This window comes from Leucopleurus acutus, assembly GCF_964270905.1.
Source record: "Leucopleurus acutus genome assembly, chromosome: 19".
Taxonomy (NCBI): Eukaryota; Metazoa; Chordata; class Mammalia; order Artiodactyla; family Delphinidae; genus Leucopleurus; species Leucopleurus acutus.
The window spans coordinates 13,281,485-13,307,131 of record NC_139161.1 but is presented as its reverse complement, the minus strand read 5'-3'; the positions used below and the strand labels follow the sequence as shown (position 1 = coordinate 13,307,131).

Sequence of the window (25,647 nt, the reverse complement as noted above, 5' to 3'; positions counted from 1 at the left end):
GCCCGTGTACCGCAAAAATAAATAAATAAATAAATAAATAAATAAATAAATAAATAAATAAATTTAAGCACTTTATAAAGTGTTTTTCTCTGTCAATACTAAAAATATTCAGTAATTCTATAGTCGAACTAATGGGTCCAACTTGGGTGCTTTATTTTAAAAAGGTTTAAGTTTGATTCCCATATTTGGTTTCTTATAGTCATGGGGAGTGTTTGCTAAAAAAACAAATTCTTGGGCTTCCCTGGTGGCGCAGTGGTTGAGAGTCCGCTTGCCTATGCAGGGGACACGGGCTCGTGCCCCAGTCCGGGAAGATCCCACATGCCGCGGAGCGGCTGGGCCCGTGAGCCATGGCCACTGAGCCTGCGCTTCCGGAGCCTGTGCTCCGGAACGGGAGAGGCCACAACAGTGAGAGGCCCACGTATCGCAAAAAAAAAACAAACAAACAAAAAACAAATTCTTTATCCTCTCCTCAGAAGTATTGAATCAGGTCACGCCACCAAGTCATTCTTATATGCAGGTAGTTTAGAAAACACTGAATTCTCTTTCTGAATGATCTAGCCTCCAGCTTTGGCTTCACATTGGACAAAAGGAACAATAAATTTCATCCCCCCACTGTCATCTCTTTCTGTACCTACACTTTCAATTTCTCCCCAATCATTCTCGACTTCTCAAATACTCCGAAATTACATCCAGGAACCAACTAACTGCAGAGGAAAACTATAATGGAGAAACAATAGATAGGAACCAAAAAGAAATCTGTAAACGGGAAACAATACAATAAAAGGGAAAAGAAATTTAAGTGAAAAGATAAATATTTGAGGAAATGGAATACCAGTATTTATTATCTTCCAATTTCTTCTCTTTCCCCAGGTCACGAGAGATCAGGAGCATAATTACAGGGATGCAAATGAGTGAGGCGTCATCAAGACTTTAGTATCTAGTTGAGTTGGAGGACTTGGGTAATTCCAGGCATCCTGGGGCTAACGTCAAGGTGAGGGGTGGGGGAGACCATAAACATTCAGTCTATACCACTAGTCATAACATCAATTTGTTCCTGAGACTGAGTTGCCATTTCTCTTGGATTTGAGTTTCAGTTTCTTGAATACAGCAACTGATGAGCTACTCAAGTGCCCCTAGGGCTGGGGCATCTTGCCCATCTCTTCTTCCCCCAACCCTCACTCCTGCTTTGTAACTGACATCCTGTCCCTGAGTCCCACTCTGAGCTGGAGCACTTCCCCACATGCTTTTCTGATGCTGCTAGGCAGGCTTCCTTCACCCCCCAGCCACCTGCCTTCTAGAGGCCTTTCTTCACCTTCTCATGGCCATCCCTGTTGACACCCACCTACCTGGACCACACTGGTGGTCCAGCATAGAGCTGTTGTGTTTTCCAGGTGTAACTCCCTGTAATCACAAGCAGAGAGCATTTCCATCTCCTTCAATGTTCTGAGTACCATCTACCCAACTTTGTGTCAGCCAACCCTTTCACATGATGCTATAGGATGTGATAGGGTATGTTTCTCATCATCATGGACACAATTTTGTCTTAGCATAACTATAATATGCGGGTTCCAAGAAAGTGAAGCAGCTCTCCTCACCCCTTGATACCCTGATTCTGCCAACTGCTACACTATACTAGTCCCAGACCCTATGTAAGAGAGTAATAATAGGCTGGTGTGATGTTGCTTTAATGAACACACACCCTTATTCACTATTAGCAAAAGCTTCACCTCCTCAAGGAGCCAAAGATCTGTTTAAGCCTCACACTGATATTTACAAATTTAAAGAGATACTAACTGGATACTGGGTTCTCCGACTACTGGCCTTTTGCTTGCTTACAATAATTCTTGCTGGACTTCCCTGGTGGTGCAGTGGTTAAGAATCTGCCTGCCAATGCAGGGGACACGGGTTCAAGCCCTGGTCCAGGAAGATCCCACTTGTCGCAAAGCAACTAAGCCTGTGTGCCACAACTACTGAGCCTGTGCTCTAGAGCCCGCGAGCCACAACTACTGATGCCCGTGTGCCTAGAGCCCGTGCTCCACAACAAGAGAAGCCACCGCAATGAGAAGCCCGCGCACCGCAAGGAAGCGTAGCCCCCACTCGACAAACTAGAGAGAAGCCCGCGCGCAGAAACGAAGACCCAACTCAGCCATAAATAAATAAATAAAAAATTTTAAAATAATAATAATTCTTGCTAATAAAATAGTAGAAGCCTAAGAGGCAAATTTCACTTGCAAATACTACTTCTTTCCTTTAGGTAGTAACTATTCAAGGAGACACTAAACAAAGAGAACGTTTAAAAGCTGAGTTTTCCTGCATATAAACTCTTATACATTGCTGATAGGAGCATAAATATTACAATCACTTTGGGAAACATGTGCATAACTCTACACCCCTAGTCATATTCCCTAGAAAGACACTCTCACATGTGGGTAATAAAAAACATGTTTAAGTATGTTCCCAGCAACAGTGTGTAGAAAAGCAAAACTCTGGAAACAACCCACTATGGGTCAAAGAATGAATTAAATACATTACGGCAGATTCATATAAAGCATACTCTACAGCCATAAAAGTGAATGAATTATAGTTATATGCATCAATCTCAAGATCAAAATGTTCAGTAAAAAAGATCAAGCTCGGGCTTCCCTGGTGGCGCAGTGGTTGAGAGTCCGCCTGCCGATGCAGGGGACAGGGGTTCGTGCCCCGATCCGGGAAGATCCCACATGCCGCGAAGCAGCTGGGCCCGTGAGCCATGGCCGCTGAGCCTGCGCGTCCGGAGCCTATGCTCCGCAACGGGAGAAGCCACAACAGTGAGAGGCCTGCGTACCTCAAAAAAAAAAAAAAAAGATCAAGCTCTGCAATACAATGGGGAAACACAGTCTTTTCAGAAATGATGTGGAATCTATGGCCATAACACCCTTAATGTACCTGATCTCGTCTGATCTCGGAAGCTAAGCAGGGTCAGGCCTGGTTAGTACTTGGATGGGAGACCAAATGTGAATACAAGGTGCTGTAGGCTTTAAAAAAAAAAAAAGTGGTGCTGGGAATTCCCTGGCGGTCAAGTAGTTAGGACTTGGCGCTTTCACTGCCGGGGCCTGGGTTCAGTCCCTGGTCAGGGAACTAAGATCTGCAAGCTGTGCAGCACAGCTAAAAAAAAAAAATGGTGCTAGGACAAAGTGGATATCCACATGCAAAAGAATAAATTTGGACCACTACCCTATACCATACTCAAAAATCTACTCAAAATGGACCAAAGACGTGAATGTAAGAGCTTAAGTGGTAAAACTCTCAGAAGAAAATATAAGTATAAATCTTTGTGGCACTGGATCATTGGCTTAGGGAATGATTTCTTAAATATTACACCAAAAGCAAAAGAAAAAGTACCTTGGACTTAATAAAAATTTAAAACTGTTGTGCTTCAAAGGACACTATCAAGAAAGTGAAACAAGAGCCCACAGAATGTGAGAAAATTTGTGCAAATCATGTTATCTGATAAGGGTCTAACATCCAGAATACAGAAAGAACTCTGAGAACCCAACAATAAAAAGACACATAACTTGAATAGAAATTTCTCCAAAGATAGAGAAATAGCTAATAAGCACATGAAAAGATGTCCAACATTATGATTGTCATTAAGGAAATGCAAATCAAAACCATGCTGAGATCCTACTGCACACCCACTAAGGATGACTAGAATCAAAAAGACAGAAAGTAACAAGTATTGGCTAGGATGCAGAGAATCTAGAACACTAATACACAGCTAGTAGGAATATAAAACAGTGCATCAACTGTGGAAAACATTCTGGCAGTTCCTCAATAAGTTAAACAGAATTTCCATACGACCCAGTAATTCCACCTTTAGGTATATATCCAACAGAAGTGAAAACTGTTGTTCAAACAAAAGCCCGGACACGAATATTCATAGCAGCATTATTCATAATAGCCCAACAGTGGAAACAACCCAAATGTCCATCAACTGATAACTGTATGAACACAATGTGATATATCCATACAATGAAATATTATTCAGCCATAAAAAAGAATGAAGTACTGAGTCATGCTACATGGATGAATCTTGAAAACACTATGCTAAGGGAAAGAAGCTGACACAGAAAACCATATATTGTCTGATTCCATCTATATGAAATGTCTGGAATACGGAAACCCATAAATACAGAAAGTAGATCAATGGTTGCCAAGGGCTAGGGAAAATGGGGAGTGAGGGGTGACTGACAATGGGGACAGGATTTCTTTCTGAGTGATAGAAATGTTCTAGAATAAGAAAGCGGTGATGGTTGCACAATCTTGTGAATATACTAAAACCAGTGATCTGTACACTTATTTAAAAGAATGAACTTTATGTTATGTGAATTATATCTCAATACAAAAAGTTAATAGAAAAGAACCCAGCAAGCTGTTGAAGACTACCTCCTCTGGGATGCCACATGTATAGAGAGCCTGGGATCACTGGGGGCATGTAGAGTGTTCAATGAACTTGTATCATTCTACTTACTAAGCTGGGCAATAGGTTCGTGGGTGTATTGCTTCATATCTATTCAATATTCGATAAAAAAACAAAACATTTACAAGAGCAATAAATATACTTTTTTTTCTGTTTTTCAAACCACAATCAACACAAAATTGGATTTGAATTTAAATGACCATAAGTTGGTAGTCAACCTTAACTAAGCAACCTCAGTGTGCAAAATACCATTACAGAAAATTATGGGGAGTTAAAATAGAGGCAATGATAATCACAACCCTCTACTCCAAGGAACTTATAAACTAAAGCATGAGTGGCCACCAGCTCCAGAAAGCCATAAACCAGCTTCCTCATGGAATAATTTCAGCAAAGGTTTTGACAGTCCCAGCACCAGCTATTATTAAAGAATTCATTTCATACAATTAAAATATCAATATATTTTACTTTGAGAGCTTCAAATTTTTATTCTGAAAAGTTGTTTCCTCTCCCTTTTATAAATCTGCTTTTAAGGACTTGGGATAAGGTGGAATTAGACCATAGGAAATTGTAAGGAACTTGTTTATGAGGCTTGTTCTTCACTTGAAGTTATATATATATATATATTTTATGGTATGCGGGCCTCTCGCTGTTGTGGCCTCTCCCGTTGCGGAGCACAGGCTCCAGACGCGCAGGCTCAGCGGCCATGGCTCACGGGCCCAGCCGCTCCGCGGCATGTGGGATCTTCCCGGACGGCGGCACGAACCCGTATCCCCTGCATCGGCAGGCGGACTCTCAACCACTGCGCCACCAGGGAAGCCCGAAATAATATATTTTTAAAGCCCCGACTTAAATGATATCTTTAGATTATCACACATTCTCATCTAGACTCTATTAGTTTCTGAATATTCATATAATGACATCTTGAAGTGCCTTTTTTGTAAGATACGGTCTAGATAAACAGACAAGCTTTCTAAAAACAATTAAGGTTACCCTCAAGATTTATAATCGCTGTAGGTCATCGAAAATTGTATCTATGTTTCCAGTTTTACCAAAGATCGGCAAAAGCAAATAGTTTTAACTTGAACACTCTTTTTCCACTAAGGAAATCAATATTTTTATTTTATATCACAGTTTCTGGGATATATATTCTAGAAATGCATCATTCCAGTAATTAATTCAGGAACATATATCCATTTTAGAATCAACTGTCTAAATTAATACAAGTAACTTGATGATGAATGAATGTCAACTTCTCTTTGGCTGTGGAAAGCAATGGTGTTGGAGAAAGCAAATGGAAATTTGTAGCCAAAGAGCCCTGGATTGGAATCCAAATCTGCCACTGATTCTCTGACATCTGTAAAATGAAGATATTAGGATACACCTTGGAGGATGACTGCAAAGATGAAATGAGATAATTAACACAGTGATCCTGCCACACTAGAATGTTCCACAAACATTGGCCCTCTGTGTTTTCCCCTTTCTTGTGAAAAAGCAAAGCCTTCTTAAGTAAATGTCCACATAGAGAAATATATAATTTTAATTAAACATTTAGGCACTAAAAAAAAAAATCGGCTTCGCCATTTACTAAATTTTCTCCTCTGCATGGTAAATTATAATCTTGGTTAAACTGTTTCAAAAAAATTTCATGAGAACCTTATTTTTAAAATTAAAACTAATGAGGAAGTGGAGAATCATCCATTCTTAAGCTTATTAATATAACTGAAGGCTTCATCTCTCTACCCAAGTGCTTACTGGTGTCTGCAACCCAGGTGAGCAGCTATGACCTATATTTTAGGATTTGGATTGGACTGAAAAGTCGCTGTGTTGTTGGATGAAGACAGAAAGGCATGCTTATCACATCTAGCACTAAATTAAGAGGAGTAGCTAATACGGTAAATAACAAAAGCAAGAACCAAAACCATTTTGTCAAACTTGAAATCAGCAGATGCCATTCATCACATTTACATTTCAAAGTCCTACGGTAACGGTTGTTATCACTCTAAGGCTGCTTGTTGTTGTAGGCCTCAGACACACCGGATGGAGACACTTAGCTTTGCCCGAAGAATCACGTGTATAAGACGAAGGTGAACTGATAACCTTGTCAGCCAGGCGTCTGATGCAGCTTCCAAAAATGACAATGCTAATACTAAAGCATCAACATAGCATAAGGTGCTGAAGTAACAGTTCCCATATTCTCAGCATCGGTCCTCCAATATCTTGAGCTCAACCTGGCCCACACCTCTTTTTGTACGGCCCACGAGCTAGCTATGCGTGGGTTGAAAAAAGGCAAAAGGATAATATTTCATGACATTTGAAAATTATATGAAATTCAAATTTCAGGGTCCATAAATAAAATTTTACCAGACACAGCCATGCCCATTCATTTACGTATTGTCTCCTCCTGATTTCATGTCGCAAGGTCAGAGTTGAGTTGTTGCAATCTTATAGCCTGCAATTCTAAAATATTTCTATCTGGCCTTTTTACAGAAAAAGCTTACTGACCCTTGCTCTAGAGCACCGCATTCAATATTTTTGAAAGGGCAATAACAGAGGAGGTCCAACAGATTGGGGAGGGAGTCTGAAACCATTTCCTAAGGCGAATTGTTGAGGGAATTATGGATATTAAGCCAGCAAAAGAGAAAACCAAAGGACAACATTATAGTTTTCTCTAAATATTTAAAGAGCCAGCATGTGGAAGTGGCTTGTGTTTGTGTCACCATAGACAGGAAAATGAAAGTTCTAGGGAGGCAGACATCAATTAAACATAAGAGAGCATCTTCTGGGAATCCCCTGGTGTTTCAGTGGTTAGGACTCCCCAGTTCCTCTGCTGGTGGCCTGGGTTTGATCCCTGGTCAGGCAACTAAGATCCCACAAGCCGCTCAGCCAAAAAAAAAAGCATCTTCTAACACATCAAAGTGGACAATCATAGATGTTATATCACAGAAGAGCAAGCACCCTGCCATGCTGGTATTTAAGCTAAAAGGCAAGATGATTGCCATGCGAGATTATTATAGAAGATTCTTACAGTGGGTAGGAAGCTGAACTGGTTTAACACTCAGGTTCTCTCTAAATTTTATCTCAAAAGAAAATGATCATAAATAACAGGTGACAGCTTAATGAAAGGTCAATGGAAACAATTTCTATTACCACATTCACTAAGGATTATACCTTACAGGGAAATATATATACCTATATGTATGTGTATACATATATGTGTGAAGGGACATATATATGTAAATGGCATATTAAAAAGAGGTTTATTTAAATAAAGAGCACAGGAGCTACAAAAAGAAGCACAGTAAAAAAAGAAGGGTTATTTTTAGGAGGAGGGTTCCAACTACAGAAAATAAGGAAAGGACGTCCACTGCTAAATAAAATGAGCTGGAATCTTGCCTTGTGTTACTACAGGAAATCAGCTTGGTGCTGCTTGAAAAAGGGGAATAGTCTATATATATTTAAAATGCAAAGGGGAAGAATGCCTTAAGAAAAAAAAAAGAATGTGCTCAAATACAAAATACAGTAAAGGGCACAGTCGGGTGATTTACTTGCACTGGACTTCATAAAATAGTTTTACAAACAACTTCACAAAGCACAGCCACCTGTTAAGCTGTTATTTTGGCCTATCTATTTCCAATGGCAACCTTGACACCCAAGCAAGAGACATACCACCATAGCAACATAAACATCACGATGTTGGAGAATAAAATTTTAGGAAGCAATTTATAGCTTCTGCAGGGCTGGAAATAAACTAATCCTTAAGCATGTGTTACTATGACATAACGTTCCCACAGGACAAACTCAGATCCTCTGGACACCTCAGGATTCCTTCCCACGGGCCATTTGGAAAGTACAGACTCCAAAAATGAATATTGTACTAGATGGACTTCTAAAATAAAGGTATTTAAAGGTGTGAGACCGTGTGATTTCATGCACAGCTCAGGGAATGCATGATTACCAGGTATTCACACAGCATCCACACTTGGACAATTATCACTGTCCCTTACATTTGCTGAATGGGCTTGTATGTCATGTGATCAGCCCCTCATGGAGGCAAAAAGAAGGGTACTGGAATACTACTCAGCCATAAAAAAGAATGAAATTTTGACATTTGCAGCAACATGGATGGACTTGGAGGGCATTATGCTAAGTGAAATAAGTCAGACAGAGAAAGACAAATACTGTATGATATCACTTATATGTGGAATCTAAAAATACAACAAACTAGTGAATATAACAAAAAAGAAGCAGACTCACAGATATAGAGAACAAACTAGTGGTTACCAGTGGGGAGAGGGAAGCGGGGAGGGGAAATATAGGGGTGGGGGAGTGGGAGGCACAAACCACTGGATATAAGATAGGCTCAAGGATGTATTGTACGACACGGGGAATATAGCCAATATTTTGTAACAACTATAAATAACTGTAACCTTTAAACTTGTATGAGAAATAAAAAATTAAAAAAGAGGGGTATTGAAAGTTGAGGAAACTGAGGCACAAGAAAATCCAGTCTTCCTAAATCAATTCATGGCTATCAATCAGCAAGGCCTCACCATACTGCACCACCCTAAGCCAGAAACCCCGAGTTAGGGCAATAGAGGTACTTTAGCTCCAGGAGATAAAATGCCAAGGGAAGGGTAGAGGAAAATGAAAGGAAAATCATGTTTGAAAGTGATGAGGCCTCTTTTCAGGCATGATACTCCCCGTGAGAGGTGGGGCGATTACCAGGACTTAAAAGATGAACCTTGTCAGGTGCGGCTGATTTGCCATTCAAAAAGACCCAACCAACGGAAAAGAAAGCTGATCATCCAGCTTTAAGATGAGACACACCCAAAAGGTGTGTCGTGGGGTGGCATGTGGCAGGGCCGAGTGAGTCTGCATCTGGGTGAACAGGTTCTACCTCATCCGGGGATCTGAGAGACACCAAGGCAAATCCTGAGCCCAGTGGTCACAAACATAGGCCTGGGCTCCATCCCAGAAGCACAGTCCATTAGCCCTGGCCACCATTTCTAACTGCTTCTTTTTCCTTCCTTTGCTCTTGAGTATTCTCAAAGATAGAGGCCTGCAAGGCCCGTGCGCAGTTTCTTCTCCAGATCCACAGAAGAGACTGTCCAAAGGCCAGGACAACACTGAATGCAGCCGTTCTGCAGATGAAAAACAGATGAATCTATGATGAAGCTTCCTATGATGCCAGGGATTTGGCTGCTTTTGATATGAGAACCATTCCTGAACCCCTTTAAAAAATAAGATGGTTGAGCTTCCCTGGTGGCGCAGTGGTTGAGAGTCCGCCTACCGATGCAGGGGACGCGGGTTCGTGCCCCGGTCCGCGAAGATCCCACATGCCGCGGAGCGGCTTGGCCCGTGAGCCATGGCCGCTGAGCCTGCGCGTCCGGAGCCTATGTTCCGCAACGGGAGAGGCCACAACAGTGAGAGGCCCGCGTACGGCAAAAAAAAAAAAGATGGTTTCTGACAGATATAACCAACATTAAAACAAACAAACAAACAAAAACCTCCTAAAAAAGCTAAGGCAGAAGGCTGAACACTATGTAAATAATGGCTAATTTTAAATATACTTGACCCTTTTGGAAGTGTGTTTCTTGAAAAGGCTTTAGGGGGTTATTCCATTTGGACAACTAATAGCCTAATTACTATTTTTTAAGAAAACAATAACCAAACTCCTTTTCAGCCAGTCTTGGCAAGAGATCTCTAAGAACACCCATCTCTGCAGCACTATATGTCATACTGCTGAAAAAAACATAATTACACTCAGCTGCATCCAAGTTTCCATCAGACACAATCCAAAAGAGGTGAACTATTGAAGCCTGAATCTAAAGGTTTTTCATTTTGAGCACGATGCCTCTTTATGAGCAACAAAAACACAACATCCAAAAAAGAAGCATTCGTCATAGCCTTCAATAGTCCAGGATTTGGGTCTCCAGTGTACACAGTACGTACAGTCTGTACCCCAATGATTAAAGACAATTCTAGTTACCAAACTCTTTGCACTTGGGGGGGGATTAAATAACTCTATTTCGTATCTTTAAACCTGTCTCATTGAGCAAAAGAACCGTCTATTTTCACAGCACTTTTCAAGCATTGAGAAAACCACTTTTATCCACCATGTCACTTTAATGGAGGCTGAAATAGCCCAAAATGATGATAAATGTTAGGTGACATGAGTGGCTTTATTTGTCTTTTCATCGGCTCCAGCATCTTCATCATCATTATTTCAGGTCAGGGTAAACTCAGCAAAATTTTCCTGATGAAGGCCCATGTCAAGAGGGTACAAACCACAGGGAACTCACACATCTCAGAAGATATGTCCAGGGATTCAAATACAAACTTTAGTGATAACCCCTGTCTTCAGAACTACCTGTCCATACAAGGAGGTGATTACAAGTCTTGTTTTCTTAAACATCTATCCAGTGTTGTTTTTCTATTTGGTTAAACTGCTAATTACTACTTTAACAAGAGTGTTGTTTTCTGTGACTTTGTTTTGCAGATGTCTACTATTTCGGGTGCATTAGAGATTAAACAGACATCTGTAAGGTGGCCCAGGCACACTGGAAAGTTCTCAGACTGGAGACCAACATTTTTCTACAACCCACTACTTTCTTGGACAGTGCAGGACACAAACTGCTCCTTGAGAGCGGCAGGACTATAATCCTAAAAAATCTAATGAAATCCAGGTTGTTGGCTAGTGAGTTGAAAACTCTACCTACAGACATCACTAAGAGAATTGACAACAATGAAAATGTTGCAAAGTTAACTTGTTAATAAGCCGTCATAATAATAAATTCGTTTTTTTCTCCTGAGTTAAATATTTATCAAATTCTAAAAAAAAAAAAAAAAAGCTAACATTTTAACTGTACTTCTTTATTTAGAAAAAGAGTCCAATTGATGTCTGTTTCCACCTGGTACAGGAATAAAGCATTATCATTAATCAAATATTCTGTCTTCTACTTTAATTGAAGAACACTTGTCAGTGGCAACTTTGTTGGAAATACTTCTAAAATGCACTGGTATTTTTTCCTGTCTTAGTAAGTATTCCAAGCAAAAATGCACTTTTTGTGTTAAATGACAATATAGTAGGACTCCTGAATTAAAACTGTCAGGCACTCCAGCTGTTGCTACAAAGGTATAGGTCACTAAATTGAGTCATTAATGCCACCCAAAATATGGATACAGGTCCATCTTGTCATTTTCCTCCTTTGAAAGAAGGCAGAATTCAGAAAATATTTCTAGTTACCTTCTGTTAATTCAAGTTTTATTAAGTTTGCTTCAGGAAATGATGTATGAGTTTAATGATAAAGTAATATAACCAATGCTTTAAAGGAAAGAAAAAAATGCTGACCAGACACCTAGAACAGTAAATTCATAGAATGTAGAATGGTGGTTGCCATGGGCTGCAGGGAGGTGGATAGGGAGTTATTGTTTATGGGTACAGAGTCTCAGTTTTACAAGATGAAAAGAGTTCTGAAGATGGATGGTGGTGATGGCTGGCCAAAAATGTGAATGCCCTTCATGCCACCGAATTCTACACTTAAAAAATAGTTAAGAACTTCCTTGGTGGCTCAGTAGTTAAGAACCCGCCTGCCAATTCAGGGGACACGGATTCGATCCCTGGTCTGGGAAGATCCCACATGCCGCGGGGCAACTAAGCCCGTGTGCCACAACTACTGAGTCCTCGTGCCACAACTACTGAAGACCGTGCACCTAAAGCCTGTGCTCCACAACAAGAGAAGCCACCGCAATGAGAAGCCCGTGCACCGCACAAAAAGTAGCAACTAGAGAAAGCCCACGTGCAGCAACGAAGACCCAACACAGCCAAAACTAACTAACTAAATAAATAAAATAAAATAAAAATTAAAAATAATAAGTTTAAGAAAAATAGTTACGGGGACTTCCCTGGCGGTCCAGACTCTACACTTCCCCTGCAGGGGGCGAGGGTTCGATCCCTGGTCAGGGAACTAAGATCCCGCGTGCCGCGCAGTGTGGGAAGAAAACCAAAAAGTTAAGATGGCAATTTTATGTAATATGTTTTACCATTTTTTAAAAAATTATTTAAAAAAACTGACCTGAATGTACACATCCAATTAAGTGTTCTCCCCTTCAAATAGTTCATTTTAGGGCATTACATGTTTATTTCCATAGTGTTGACACAGAGCAAAATATCTCTGAATCTCTGCCGTAAAATTTAAGACAGGTTTGTTTGGATTTTTTTCATTGTTTTGAACATTCCTGATAACGGTAAATGTCTTTGGAGGACAATTTTTAATTTTAAAAAAGCCTTTTATAGCTCCATTTTCAGAATAATAATCTTATCAAGTTAAAAATTTTATTTAAGCCCACATGAGGTGTGACTCTACAGGAGCAATATGAATTTGTGCATGTGGTTTGTAAACTGCCTGTGAGGCAATGCTAGTAAAGGGGAGACACAAGTTTCCAAGGAGCCGCCTTCTCAGCAGGAAGGGAAAGTACACAGTGCTGACTAATACATTTTGATCGTTTTTCATACCCTCCAGTTTGCTTACCTCCATGTGAAAGAGGTTTAAGTTTTCAACGAAATGTGCCAGAAACATGGTGTCACTTGTCTGTTCCCATTGTTATTTCCAGATACTAATTTTGAGAAACCTACAGGTGCTTATCAGTGAACATCTCAGCTAAAGATGTCTATGAAAGCCAAAGGCTGTCACTGCCATTAAAAGGAATAATTTCTCAAAGTGTAGGGGTGGTTCTCTTTTTAGAGCATGAACTACAAAACTTCTTTTCAAAGAGGAGTATGATTCATTTATCAAAGTTAAACTGAGGAACGTCACTTGGTTTAATACTTGAATAAAACTGATTGTTCAGTAGGAGATAAAGCTTATGGACCACTCTCTTAGCTTAACTGGAACAGAAGAACTACCTCCCCCCAACTATTTCCTTTGATAATCCTGAACAAGTTATTTAATCTTTAAGGGGTGTGTGTGTGTGTGTGTGTGTGTGTGTGTGTGTGTGTGTGTGTGTGTATTGGGATAGAACTAAATAATCTCTAATGCTCCTTCCAGCTTTGGGATTCTAGGGAAGGCAGAACTGGGAAAGCAAAGAGACTGGGCTCGGAAGTCTGACCAGCATGGGCATGAATCCAGGTCTACCACTGAATAGCCATGCAAGCACCTGTGATCCACATCTGTAAAATGGGATGCTAATATCCAACTCACAGGACCATTACAAGGATTAAATAAACAAGAAAGCACTGGACAAATGTAATTTCTCTTTGCCTCCTTTGCATGCGGAATGTGACTGCTTGCAATCCAAGCATACAAAACAGAAACTGAATTTTTAAAACTCTTACTTTCCAAGCAGGTTTCACGGGATGCGTCGCCGAGGCACATAGTGCTATTTTATTATGTACAGAAAAGCAAAGTGAGGACTTCCCTGGTGGCACAGTGGTTAAGAATCCACCTGCCAATGCAGGGGACATGGGTTCGAGCCCTGATCTGGGAAGATCCCACATGCCGCGAAACAACTAAGCCCGTGCGCCACAACTACTGAGCCTGTGCTCTAGAGCCCGTGAGCCACAACTACTGAGCCCGTGTGCCACAATTACTGAAGCCCGCGCACCTAGAGCCGGTGCTCTGCAGCAAGAGAAGCCACCGCAGTGAGAAGCCCGTGCATCGCAGCCCCTGCTCGCTGCAACTAGAGAAAGCCTGCGCACAGCAAAAAAGACCCAAAGCAGCCAAAAATAAATAATAAATAAATAAATAAATTTATTGTTTAAAAAAGAGAGAATCAGGGCAAGCAACTTTCACAATCTGTGTAAGACACGAAGACAGAGATGGCTCAGGTAAGCATAATGAACAGTGTAACCCTGCACTTCCTAGGGACTATTCAGTCCTCCACGATACCTTTCAGGAAGCGTGGGCACAGTAATTATTAAAAGGTCCTACACCATTTCTATAAACGGTCTATGCCAGTTGGAAACACTCTTGCCAGAGAGCCAAGAGATAAGTGAAACTTGGTCGTTTTAAGAATAAATAAATAAATAAATAAATAAATCCCACCATGACGGTTAAAACTAGAAAATATTGGAGAGTTTTGGGGGAACTCCTAATCCAGCAAATAAGACCTAATGCATTTGAAGGCTTCAATCATTTAATTATATTAGCATCCAAGTTCATGGTGACTTCTCTAACCCCAGCTGATAAATTTTCTTCTGAATAAATACACAGATCAGTTAATTGGGGTATAAAAATACACAAACTAATGCTCAGAAACATCTGGATCTGACCTTAATACGGCAAATATAATCAGACCTAAATGGTGTGTGTGTGTAGTTGACATGGGACAGGGCGCCGTCTTTGGAGATTAGTTGCTTAGATTAGGTGCTTAAGCAACATTATTACAGGTTGTCATCAAATTACATTTGTTTGGCCAATCTCACTTCTCTAGGTGATTCATCCTGGGAAAGAAACAACACCCTAAAGATTGTCAGATTAATTCTAAAGAAATTAAAGGATGATGATGTTTTTTCTTTGCTTGGGAACAACAGGAATTCTAGAAGGCCGTGCTTCACCCAAACTTAAAAGAAGCAAAAAAAAAAAAGAAAGATTAAAAAAAAGTGAAGAACCACTGGATAAATCTGATCAAGAACTTACATTAGCTACTTGTTTAGGTGGATAAGTCGACTTCCACTAAAGTCTAAAAAGGAGTTTTAAGAGCTGGCCCCTTTGTCAGAGTGCTGGGAAATGAAAGAATGACTCACTTTATACTTGATGTCAAAATCTTGGTGAGCACTGGCTTTCGTGTTTCTAAATCAACAAACAGCATTGTATAATGTTGCTCAGGCCATAAGCCAGGAAGTGGCCAGTGACCCTATACTCCTTTCTCTGTCACGGGTAAAGCTAGTGGCCAAGACAGTGTGTCCTGGGCACAGGGGGGGTTCCTTCTAACTCTGTGTCATCCTGGGAGACTTGCCCAGCCTAATGCGGCGTGATTTTGCCATCCTAGACAGAGACTATTGACAAACAGTTTAAATAGTCATTTAGTCTACTTTATAATGAAGCCTGTGATGGAAAGTCTCAAGGACATCTGCCAGAGATGAATAAAGCAGAGGACTCAACTCCCATGTAGAATCATCTCCTCCAGAACACATATTCCAGGATTCATTCTGCCAACACATCATTTCCCACTCAATGTGCAGAGAAAGCAGAGGACTGCACCTGGAACCACAGCCAGAAAGGTTACCAGGTACTTACTGTTCCTTCCATTAATGATGGCTGGTGCCAGCCTCTGTCCCCGATTAGGGGTGGGGAGGGGGGCTGTTCCTGAAGATTGTGAAATCTGTCAATGCATGTCCATCCCCCCCTCCACCGCCTGGTACCCTAAAGCCCTGTAGCTGTTCCAAGTTGTGATTATGTTTCTTCTGCTAAGTATCAAATTCTGACCTAAGTTGTGGTCATTCTAGTCCAAATCTGGCAGATTTTTTTTTTTCCCACACTGCTGCAGAAGAGAACAACCTCCTTTGGAAAGCTGTCTAAATTCAGGACAATCAGAGTCATCTTCTTGAGAACAGGGACCATAACTTTTCAGTGTTCGTACTCATAATTCAATTTCCGTGCTTTCTGTCAATGGCTCTCTCTCTGAACATAGATGTCTATTCTGCTGGAAAAATCCATAGATACCTCTTTAAAAAAAAAAAAACAAAAACACAGCTTTATTGAGATGTATTTTACATACCAACTCAATGGTTTTTAATATATTTACACAGAGTTATGCAACCATCACAATAATCTATCTTAAGATGGCAAGGAAACTTCTCCAATGTTCTCTGGACTGTAAGCTCTAAGAGGGTAGGGATCAGGTCTGCCTTGTTTGCTGCTCCATCCCTGGCACCAGGTCTAGCACCTGGCCTAGCACCTGGCACAGAGTAAGAGTTCAGTAAGTATTTGTGATAAACACTTTCATGCTGCCCCAGGGCCAGCCTGAACCTTCCAGATCCCTAAGTTTCCTAGATACGAGAAATAACTACTTCTTTCCTCCAACAGAAACTTTCAATTCAGCTCATCTCCCTACGGTAGGCAGAATGATCCCTGAGGTTCCCAGTGTGCACACCCTGTATATGTACAATTCCTTCACCTTGAATGGGGGTGGGCCTAATCAGACCATTCTTTTTGAAAAAAAGTAGAGGTCAGAGACAAGTCAGAGGTTCAAAGTTGGAGCAAATGCTTTCCTGTTGGCCAAGGGGCAAACGGCCACATTGTGGCGAGGGCCACATGGCAGGAAATAGCAGGTGGCCTCTAAGAGCTGGCCCCTAGCTGATGGCCAGCAAGAAAGGGGAGACTTAGTCCTACAGCCACAAGAAATTGAATTCTGCCAACAACCACGTGAACTTGGAAGAGTACTCCAAGCTCCAGAAGAACATGGAGCTGCTAAGTTTGTGAAAATTTGTTATATAACAATAGATATTGAATATACTCCTCCAGGAATCTGGAGGAAGGCAGACTGATTACATTAACTCCCAGGAGTGAATGGCCTCAAACTTCTCAGAGGTACTGCTGTGGAATTTTAAAATGAGGAGGTTTTTAATAAAAAAGAATCTCTAGTTTGCAAAATTTCAAGAGGTATAAAGCTTAAGTGAAAAACTTAAACAGTGTGAAGGAAAACATCTAGGGACAGCTTTCCTAAAAGGTTCCTATTTTTCTCAGCTCCTTCTCATCCATTCATTCAGCAAGCATTTACTGTGTGCCAGACCCAAGGTTTAAGCACTAGAGCTGCCCTATCCAATATGGCAGCCACCAGCCACATGTGACCCTTGAGCCCTGCAAAGTGGCCAATGGGAATTGAAATGTGCTAGCACAGGGAACTCTGCTCCATATTCTGTAATAACCTAAAAGAAAACAATTTGAAAAAGAAAAGATACATGTATACGTATAACTGAATCACTTTGCTATATACCTGAAACTAACACAACATTGTTAATCAACTATGCTCCAATATAAAAAAAAAATTTAATAAAAAAAAAGAAATGTGCTGCAAATGGAAAATACACACTGGATTTCAAAGACTTCGTATGAAAGAAAAAATAAGTTAAAAGATCTTGTTAGTATTTTCTTATGTGGATTACACGTTGAAAAGATAGTGATGGAGATGGATGACAAACAAGTAAACAAATAAGTACAGATTAAGATAAATGCAAAAGGAGGGGAGGGATAAATTGGGAGACTGGAATTGACATATACACACTACTATGTATAAAATAGATAGCTAATAAGAACCTACTGTATAGCACAGGGAACTCTACTCAGTACTCTGTAATGACCTATATGGGGATAGAATCTTAAAAAGAGAGTATATATGTATATGTATAACTGATTCACTTTGCTGTACAGCAGAAACTAACACACCATTGGAAATCAACCATATTCCAATAAAAATTTTTTAAAAAGATAAATGCTATGAAGGAAATAAGTGCAAAGATAGAGAATAATAGGGGAAAACTATTTTATATGGAGTGGTCAGGAAAGATGTCGCTGAGGAGTTAACATATCCACTTATAAACCTGCAAGACTGCTATTAACTCTCAAGTTTTAACACATGACAGCACCAGGGGCTGGGGAGCTTGAGAGGACTGACAAAGGCAGTTGGTCAGCTGCAGGGCTATCACGTTGCACCGTTCCGTTTGGGTTCCATGTAAATGGCGCCCCCTGGAGGTGTGCATCCCGAGATCCTGTTTGTATGAATTGCTTCTAAGTTTTCATAAGATACTTTTTTCAAACTTTACATTTTCCAGATACAATTTGTTTTCCAGTTTTAATAGTTATAACACACTTCAACTTCATCTGCCATGTAGCCTACAAAAAATCTCTACTTGGGAATACAACAAAATTCCTGATTTCAAGCATGAGACACAGAGGGCAGGCAGTTGGCAGTCTGCAATCTGAAATTCTTTTTTCCGTCTCCCAGCGATTTGCTAAATTTTGTCTCCCAGCGATTTGCTAAAGATTTGTAAAACCTTCCTGACTTCTTGCTACAAATCAGCTGGTTTCTGTATTTGTCTTCTTCTCTGAACAGAGGCAGACACGTTTGCTAGTTTTCAAAAAAGTTTTCAGAGTTACTTGACCATACAGACCTCCAGGCGACAGAAAGCAGGCCAGAATCCACAGAGGCCAGCCAGGGCACCTGCGCCCTCACTCAGGCGGCCAAAGCAATGAACCTCGACGTACTTTTCCAGTAATCGCTGCCCCTGAAAAACACACTTACTGCCTGTCACTGTGCACACACTTTTATATTTAAAAAAACAAAACAAAACATCTTTGTGAACCCTCTGCCCTACACACACACACACACGCACGCACACGCACACTTCCCTGATTGACACTGGGGCAAGGAAGAGATCTTAAAGTATTTTTTTTAAAAAAAACTACCTATAAAAAATAGTATTCTCCATTCACCAAAATGAGAGCCTTTCTGAAAGGAAGATGCCTCACTTTCCCTGAATATCAGTTATAGTCAATCAGATACAGTGTTTTGAAGTTGATTTTTAAGGGCCTTGGGAATTCACCCCCTGCCTTTCTAAGGAAAAGCAAAAGTTAATTACTACCCACTTTTAACTAGGGTTTTGTTAACAATAGTGTTTTTGTTTTTTTTTTTCTCCCAAGGCCTAGAATCTGTTTCATGTGACAGGCATTCACACCCAAATCACAGGGAAAATGCAGTGTCCTTTCTCCACAAAGTCACTTTCACTGACCAGCCAGGAAGACAGCATCTGCTCCTCGTTGTCTGTTCTATTAGTGGTGAAAGGTTTGCACTGATCCATTAACCCGCCCCCCACTTCCCGGGTGCCCCTCACAACCAAGAAGGGAGCTTTGGGAGACAGCTGGGCAGCAATGAGCAACACTGTTCCCTGATGACTGTGAAACAGGCCAGAGACGCTAACGGGATCACCCAGAGATCACTCACAACCCCAGCCTTTGTCCCTCCCAACTAAGCTAGCAATTAGGAAAAACAAAAGTCAAAATAGTGCTCATTCTTAAAAAAAAAATTCCAAAATTATGTTTATGAGGAGCCCTGGAGAAGGTCTATGAGGTTAATCCAAGGAGTCTTTTCTCCTGTACATTCAACGATATCACTTTGTACAGAAAACAGAGTGTTGATGAAAATATCACATTTAAAACCTCTTTCCTGGCCTTCCCTGGTGGCACAGTGGTTAAGAATCCGCCTGCCAATGCAGGGGACACACAGGTTGGAGCCCTGGTCCGGGAAGATCCCACATGCCTCAGAGCAACTAGCCTGTGCGTCACAACTACTGAGCCCACACGTCACAACTACTGAAGCCCACGCACCTAGAGCCCATGCTCTGCAACAAGAGAAGCCACCGCAATGAAAAGCCCGCGCACCGCAACGAAGAGTAGGCCCCGCTCGCCTCAACTAGAGAAAGCCTGCGCGCAGCAGCAAAGACCCAACGCAGCCAAAAAATAAATAAATAAATTTATATATGAAAAAAACCCTCTTTCCTTAAAGAAATTCTGTCCCAATAGGTTTGCAGATGCATTTCATGAAAATGCTTTAAAACGGAGCAAAAAGGAACACTGTTGGGCATTTTGGCATCTTCATTTATGTCATTCCAGAGACGGCATCACCCCTATCCCAAATCTGTTCTCAGAAATGTGCGCAAGAAAATTCTCTGGGGACTCAGGGGAGCCTGGATAAAGTGCGCCGGCTCCCTGCCAGGACAAAGAATAAAATAATATTCTGTTAAAAAGTTGGGTTTTTTTTTTTCTTTTCTCTCTCTTTCTTCTTTTCTTGGAGGGGAGTGTTTCTGTTTTCCATCGTGCGTCAAATCCCTGAAGATCGGGCTTCCCTGGTGGCACAGCGGTTGAGAGTCCACTTGCCGATGCAGGGGACACGGGTTCGTGCCCCGGTCCGGGAAGATCCCACGTGCCGCAGAGCGGCTGGGCCCGTGAGCCATGGCCGCTGAGCCTGCGTGTCCGGAGCCTGTGCTCCACAACAGAAGAGGCCACAACAGTGAGAGGCCCGCGTACCACAAAAAAAAAAAATCCCTGAAGATCACAAGTAAATCCCTGACATTAATGTTGATGCAGTCAGAAAAGGAAGTATTAAACACCAAAGCAAGCAATGAAGTTGAAAAGATTCCCACCTTAGATCATACTGGGCTGTGCTCAGCTCTTGGAAGATGCTTATCTTACCGATAAGGACCTGCCAGGGAGGAGTGATCAGACTGTGCTCCACGGAGCCCTGAATATGCAGTTTGGGACCAGGATGCTGGGACCAGTGGCAGCACCAAGGAGTGGCTTAGGAGGGAAGGGCCTTGAACTCCACCATAATCTGCATTGAGCCACACATCCAAAAGCTACCCCCCCAAAAAAATACAATCTAAGGAAAACCAGTGGACTTGTTATACAAAAGCAGCTTCAAAGAGAGGCCCCTGGCCACCTTTAGGGGCAGCTGACAACCCCTAAAATTCCCCTAAGAAGACAAGGTCAGAGTCTCCAACACACCTTCCAACTAGAGACTGATTTAGTCTCCTGCTTTGCACATTTGGCTTAGGGATATTTCCTTCCAACAAGGAATCCCAGCAAAAGAGCTTTGCTCCGGGTTCTGGCGTAGACCTTGCCCTTGGCTATGAGATGGGCAACTAACTGCACCTTCTATAGCTCTAGTCTTCTCCTCCACAAAATGAAATGCTTCAACTCTAGACCATCTCTAATGGTCCTTCCAAGTCTAAAATTCTAGAATCTATATCACCAAATGTTTCAAATGAAGACAATGACAACTGTCTCTTCATAGGCAACTATTGGCCCCCAGGGACCTTTGTTGTTTAGAACTTTCCAATGGGCTTATATTTAGTTCAGAGACAACAACATTAAAAATAAATGAGGAGACTATTCCAATGAAGTGGGGTTTTTTTAAATTAAAATAAATCCATGGGGGCTTCCCTGGTGGCGCAGTGGTTGAGAGTCCGCCTGCCGATGCAGGGGACATGGCTTCGTGCCCCAGTCCGGGAGGATCCCACATGCTGCGGAGTGGCTGGGCCCGTGAGCCATGGCCGCTGAGCCTGTGCATCTGGAGCCTGTGCTCTGCAACGGGAAAGGCCACAGCAGTGAGAGGCCCGCGTACCGCAAAAAATAATAATAATAAAAAAAATAAATCCATGGGATGTTACTTATAATTCTTTACTCTGATATGAATGTCTGAAAAACAAAACACCAACACTGATCTAGACTGTAATTCAGCTTTACTTGCTTTATCTCCCAGAGCTGTTCTTCTTTCCTGGAACTAAGGAATATTTTATGAGTTAAAATAAGGCGAGAGAAATAGTAGAAACTAGCACACTCTATACCAATTCAAAAGGTCTTTGATTTTTCATTTAGTTGATAGTGCTAACTTTTTCTGTTTTCAAGAATTTTTTTTTTTTTTCTAGATTAAACATGAGTAACGGGCAAGCAGAGTAAGGAGAAACAAATACTAATGGTTTTACCATGGTTCTGACTTGGCTATTAACTAGTTGTGTGGCCTGGCGCACATTACTTAACCTTTCTGAATCTCTGTTCACTCATCTGCAAAATGTGGATAACACACCAGTCTCCCTTACACTCCCCTCCAAGAAGAGTTAAACTAGATAAGACCAGGGAAAAAGAATGGACATACAGTGTTGGTCCTTTTGATGACTCTCCAGAACAAGGGCATTTGTCTCGTTTTTAAAAGTATGGACATTGCTACTAATTAACTGTGGTTGTCAGAACAGGGACAAATCCTAGAAGTTTCATGTAGGCTGAATCAGGCCCAAAGCAAATCAAGAGTTGTAGCAAAAGTGAGGTTTCTAAAAGTCTACTAAAGTGGATGGTAGTTGTCTTCTTTGAAGATAATGCCTTCCCAGTTTTCAGAGTTAAGGTTGGGAGGACACAGTGCTAAGGTGGATGGTGGATTGTGGGGTTCACTACCAGTCAGACCCTAGGGGTCTAACCTCTGGCAAGCTGGGCCTCGCGTCCTCATCCATCATCTGACTTGGTTAATCTGAATCCTTCCGCTTTGAAACCCTGCTCAATCTAAACTGCCCCTCTGCTTCACTAACAAAGAAGAAAACTACTTCGGAATATGACCTTACAGACACTGAATCATGCTTTGGTCCAAATGAATTACACATTAATTAAGTTATAATGATACATTATATTACAGGCCGAGTCTCATTTCATTTGCCAATCAAGAAAGGAAGGGTCTCCACCTATACCACTCAAATATGATTACTTCTCCCCAAAGCTGTAGTTATTTCAGTACAAAAATAAATGTGGAGAAAGAGCAGTGTCTGAGGGTTCAAGAAAGCCTGAGAAGGGAAAAGAACAGAATAAAGGATTTTGTAGGTAGTACAGAAGATTCTAGAGCTGGTTACTTTCTTGACTATCACCTGCAATGGGGGGCATTTCATGCAGTACCAGCATTGCCCCTAGATCCCAAACTCCTCTCAATAAATAAAGGCATTAGGAGGAGATGGAGTGGAAGCAGACACACCTCCAAGCTGAACTACTCCAGCTCATCTGCTCAGGGGTGAGATCTCGATAACCTTTTCTAGAAAAACTCCGGTTAACCAGTTTCATTCATTTGCCTCTCCCATCGTCCACATAGCATTGTGTGCTGCTTTTCCACGTGATTTACACGGTCTGCCTACCCACATGGCATCCCTCCTTCAAGAACTTGCTCAAATGTTATCTCCTCCAAAGCCAACGAACTGCGCCGCTCGGTTGATCATTGGGGTGGGGGCTGAGCTCTTTGGCAGCCAGCGTCCCTAGAATACATTTTGTAAACTCGGAGCTATACTTTGATCTTGCCTTGGATTGTACCTGGCTCTTCCTTAACACTTGCTCCAGACAACAAATGTAGACAAGTCCCCACCTTTTTCTCTCCCAAAGCACCTCGCCCCTTCCCCAAGTAGTGGCTCAGTAACATGTCTGACAGATTAAGTGCACTGTATTTAAACATAAACACGGTTTGGGTCGCCGGTGTCATGTGTGTTGCCACACCAAACCACACTGGTAAGTTTCAAATTGCCTTGATTGGCTTCAAGCTCCCACGATGTCCCTGGACAAGCGCTAAGCAATTGTGAAATCACCAAAGATAAGGAGGCAGAGCGGGAATCAAGGAAAGCCGGGGCCTGAATAATCCTCACTGAGTCATCGTTTCCTGAAAGATCGAGCTTGAGGCTTGGGGTGGGGGAAGGGGGTGGGAAGGGAGGGGTTCGGGAGAAAGGAACCTGAGCAGCGCGCGGAGGACGAGCCCAGGACAAGCACCCTCCCCTCGCCCTGAAGCTGCGGGACCCGGGAACCCGGACCGGGCCCGCACCCACGTACTGGAGCGCCCCCCTGTGGCCGCTCCGCAGCCCCCGCCGTTCCCCGCTCGCCCGCAGAGAGCTCTCCCCGCGGCCCAAGAAACAAGACGAGCAGAAAGTTTCCGACCCAGGCGGTTAGAGAAAGGTCGAAGCCAGGTCCGGGGGCCTCGAAGCGCGGGCGTGGCGGGAGAGGCGCCCAGTTTGGCGGCGATGGCAAGGGGTCCGAGCCCAAACGGACCCCCCGAGGGTTCCGAGGTGCCCCGAGGCGGGGCCCGGGCCCTCCAAATCCCGAGGGCGAAGGGCTTCTCCCTTACCCCAACCTTCCAGCGAAGAGCGGGAGGGGAACCTGGGCCCACGCCAGGTCGGATTGCCCCCCCAGATACCAGGGCATGCTTGGGGCTCTTGGGTTTGCTTTATTCATTTTCTTAATTGGAAGGAGGGGGCGACCAAACCCCTTTGGCGCATTCTGATCCCCAGCAATCTGGATTCTGGTAGCACCCCCCCCCCAAAACCCACCTGCAGTCCACCGCCCCACCCAACGCCGCCCTCCTTGCTGGGGTGACAAGTGGAAGCAGTAATTCCACTTCCTCCTCCCCTTCCAGCCTCCCGGTTTGGAAGGCAGTTTTCCACCAGGGTTTCCCCGCCGCCCGCAGTGGACCCGCCGGCCAGGAGGCGCGGCGCCCCGGAGCCGGGGACGGGGAGTGGGCGAGGCCGGGCCCGGCGCGGCGCTTACCTCGGCTACGGTGAGCGGCATGCAGATCCGGTACTCCTTCAGCAGCATGGTCCTGCCGGCCGCGGACCCCCGAGGCGGGAAGAGGGGGGCTCCCCCAGACCAACAAGGCTGCCGCCCAGGCTCAGGGCAAAGCGCCCGGAGCCCCGTGCTCGGACCCGGGCGGCGAATTAGCCCCGGCGGTGCGCTCAGGTCCTGGCTTCCTCCTCTCCGCCCGAGAGCATGTCAAGGCTTGGGTCCTGGTGTTCGCGGCTCCCCCGCCTCCTTCCTCGCCGAGGTCGATCCGCCTGGAACGCGGTGTTGCAAAGTCAGCCAGGGAGGGAGGGAGACCCACTGGAAACCGCTCTGATCGGCAGCCCGGGGCAGTAGTAGCGGGCGCCAGATCAGGACATGCCCGGCAGCGGGCGAGGGAGGAAAAATAAGAGAGATTTCCAAAAATTAAAACGAATGCATAAAAGTCACCCGCTCGATCCGCCTCTGAAACCAGATCTGAACCTGGCGACCCCCCTTTTCCGGCCGGTCTGCCCAAGGCTAATGTCACCAGGCACACATTGCTGACGGAGCCAGAGATGCTGACTTTCCAGACAAAGGCTCGATCGGCTGTGCTCCTTGGGCGGTAAACAAGATTTCCTGCTCTTTTTAGGGCCGGTCCCCGAGGCGCTTCAGGGCTCGCTGGGGGAGAAAAGGGAAGCCGCCGCCGCCGCTCAGCTCTGCCGGGCTGGGGCTCCGGGTTCCTCCGACCTCGGCTCGCGGCTGCGAAGGGCGGGCGGGAGGAAGCTGGCGCCTTCCGTGCGCGTCCCCTCCCCCGAGTCCGGATCCCCGAGCGCCGTGCGTGCCCGAGAGTTTGCAGCCACCTCGCCGGGGCCGGAGAGTCGGCGCCGAGCTGCAGTGTGCCTCGGGCCGGGGAGGTGGGTGCGGGAGGAGCGAGCGCGAGCGAAGCTGACATCAGCAGCCGCCTCGGCGGGGAGGGTAGCCCCATCCGGCCAATGGGGAAATGGCAAAGAATGTGGAGGATTTAAACAAAACAGCATGTCTCTCCCCGGCTGCTGCCAGACGGCAGGGCTGCCGCGGAGAGCCGAGGCCGGCCGGCGATGGGGAGGATCGGAAAAGGGGGCTCCCTTCGGCTCCTTTACCCTT

The 25,647-nt window shown here is 43.5% G+C and overlaps 1 protein-coding gene across 1 annotated transcript in view; it reads right to left on the bottom strand.

Moving 5' to 3' along the window:
* Nucleotides 1-25,409, bottom strand: part of PITPNC1 (phosphatidylinositol transfer protein cytoplasmic 1) — a 253,667-nt gene extending 228,258 nt beyond the window's left edge. The window contains exon 1 of the mRNA XM_082860482.1: nucleotides 24,514-25,409. Within this exon, the coding sequence (XP_082716608.1) occupies nucleotides 24,514-24,561 (48 nt within the window). The 5' untranslated portion in view covers nucleotides 24,562-25,409. The remainder of the gene's footprint in view (nucleotides 1-24,513) is intronic.
* Nucleotides 25,410-25,647: the final 238 nt, after the last annotated feature.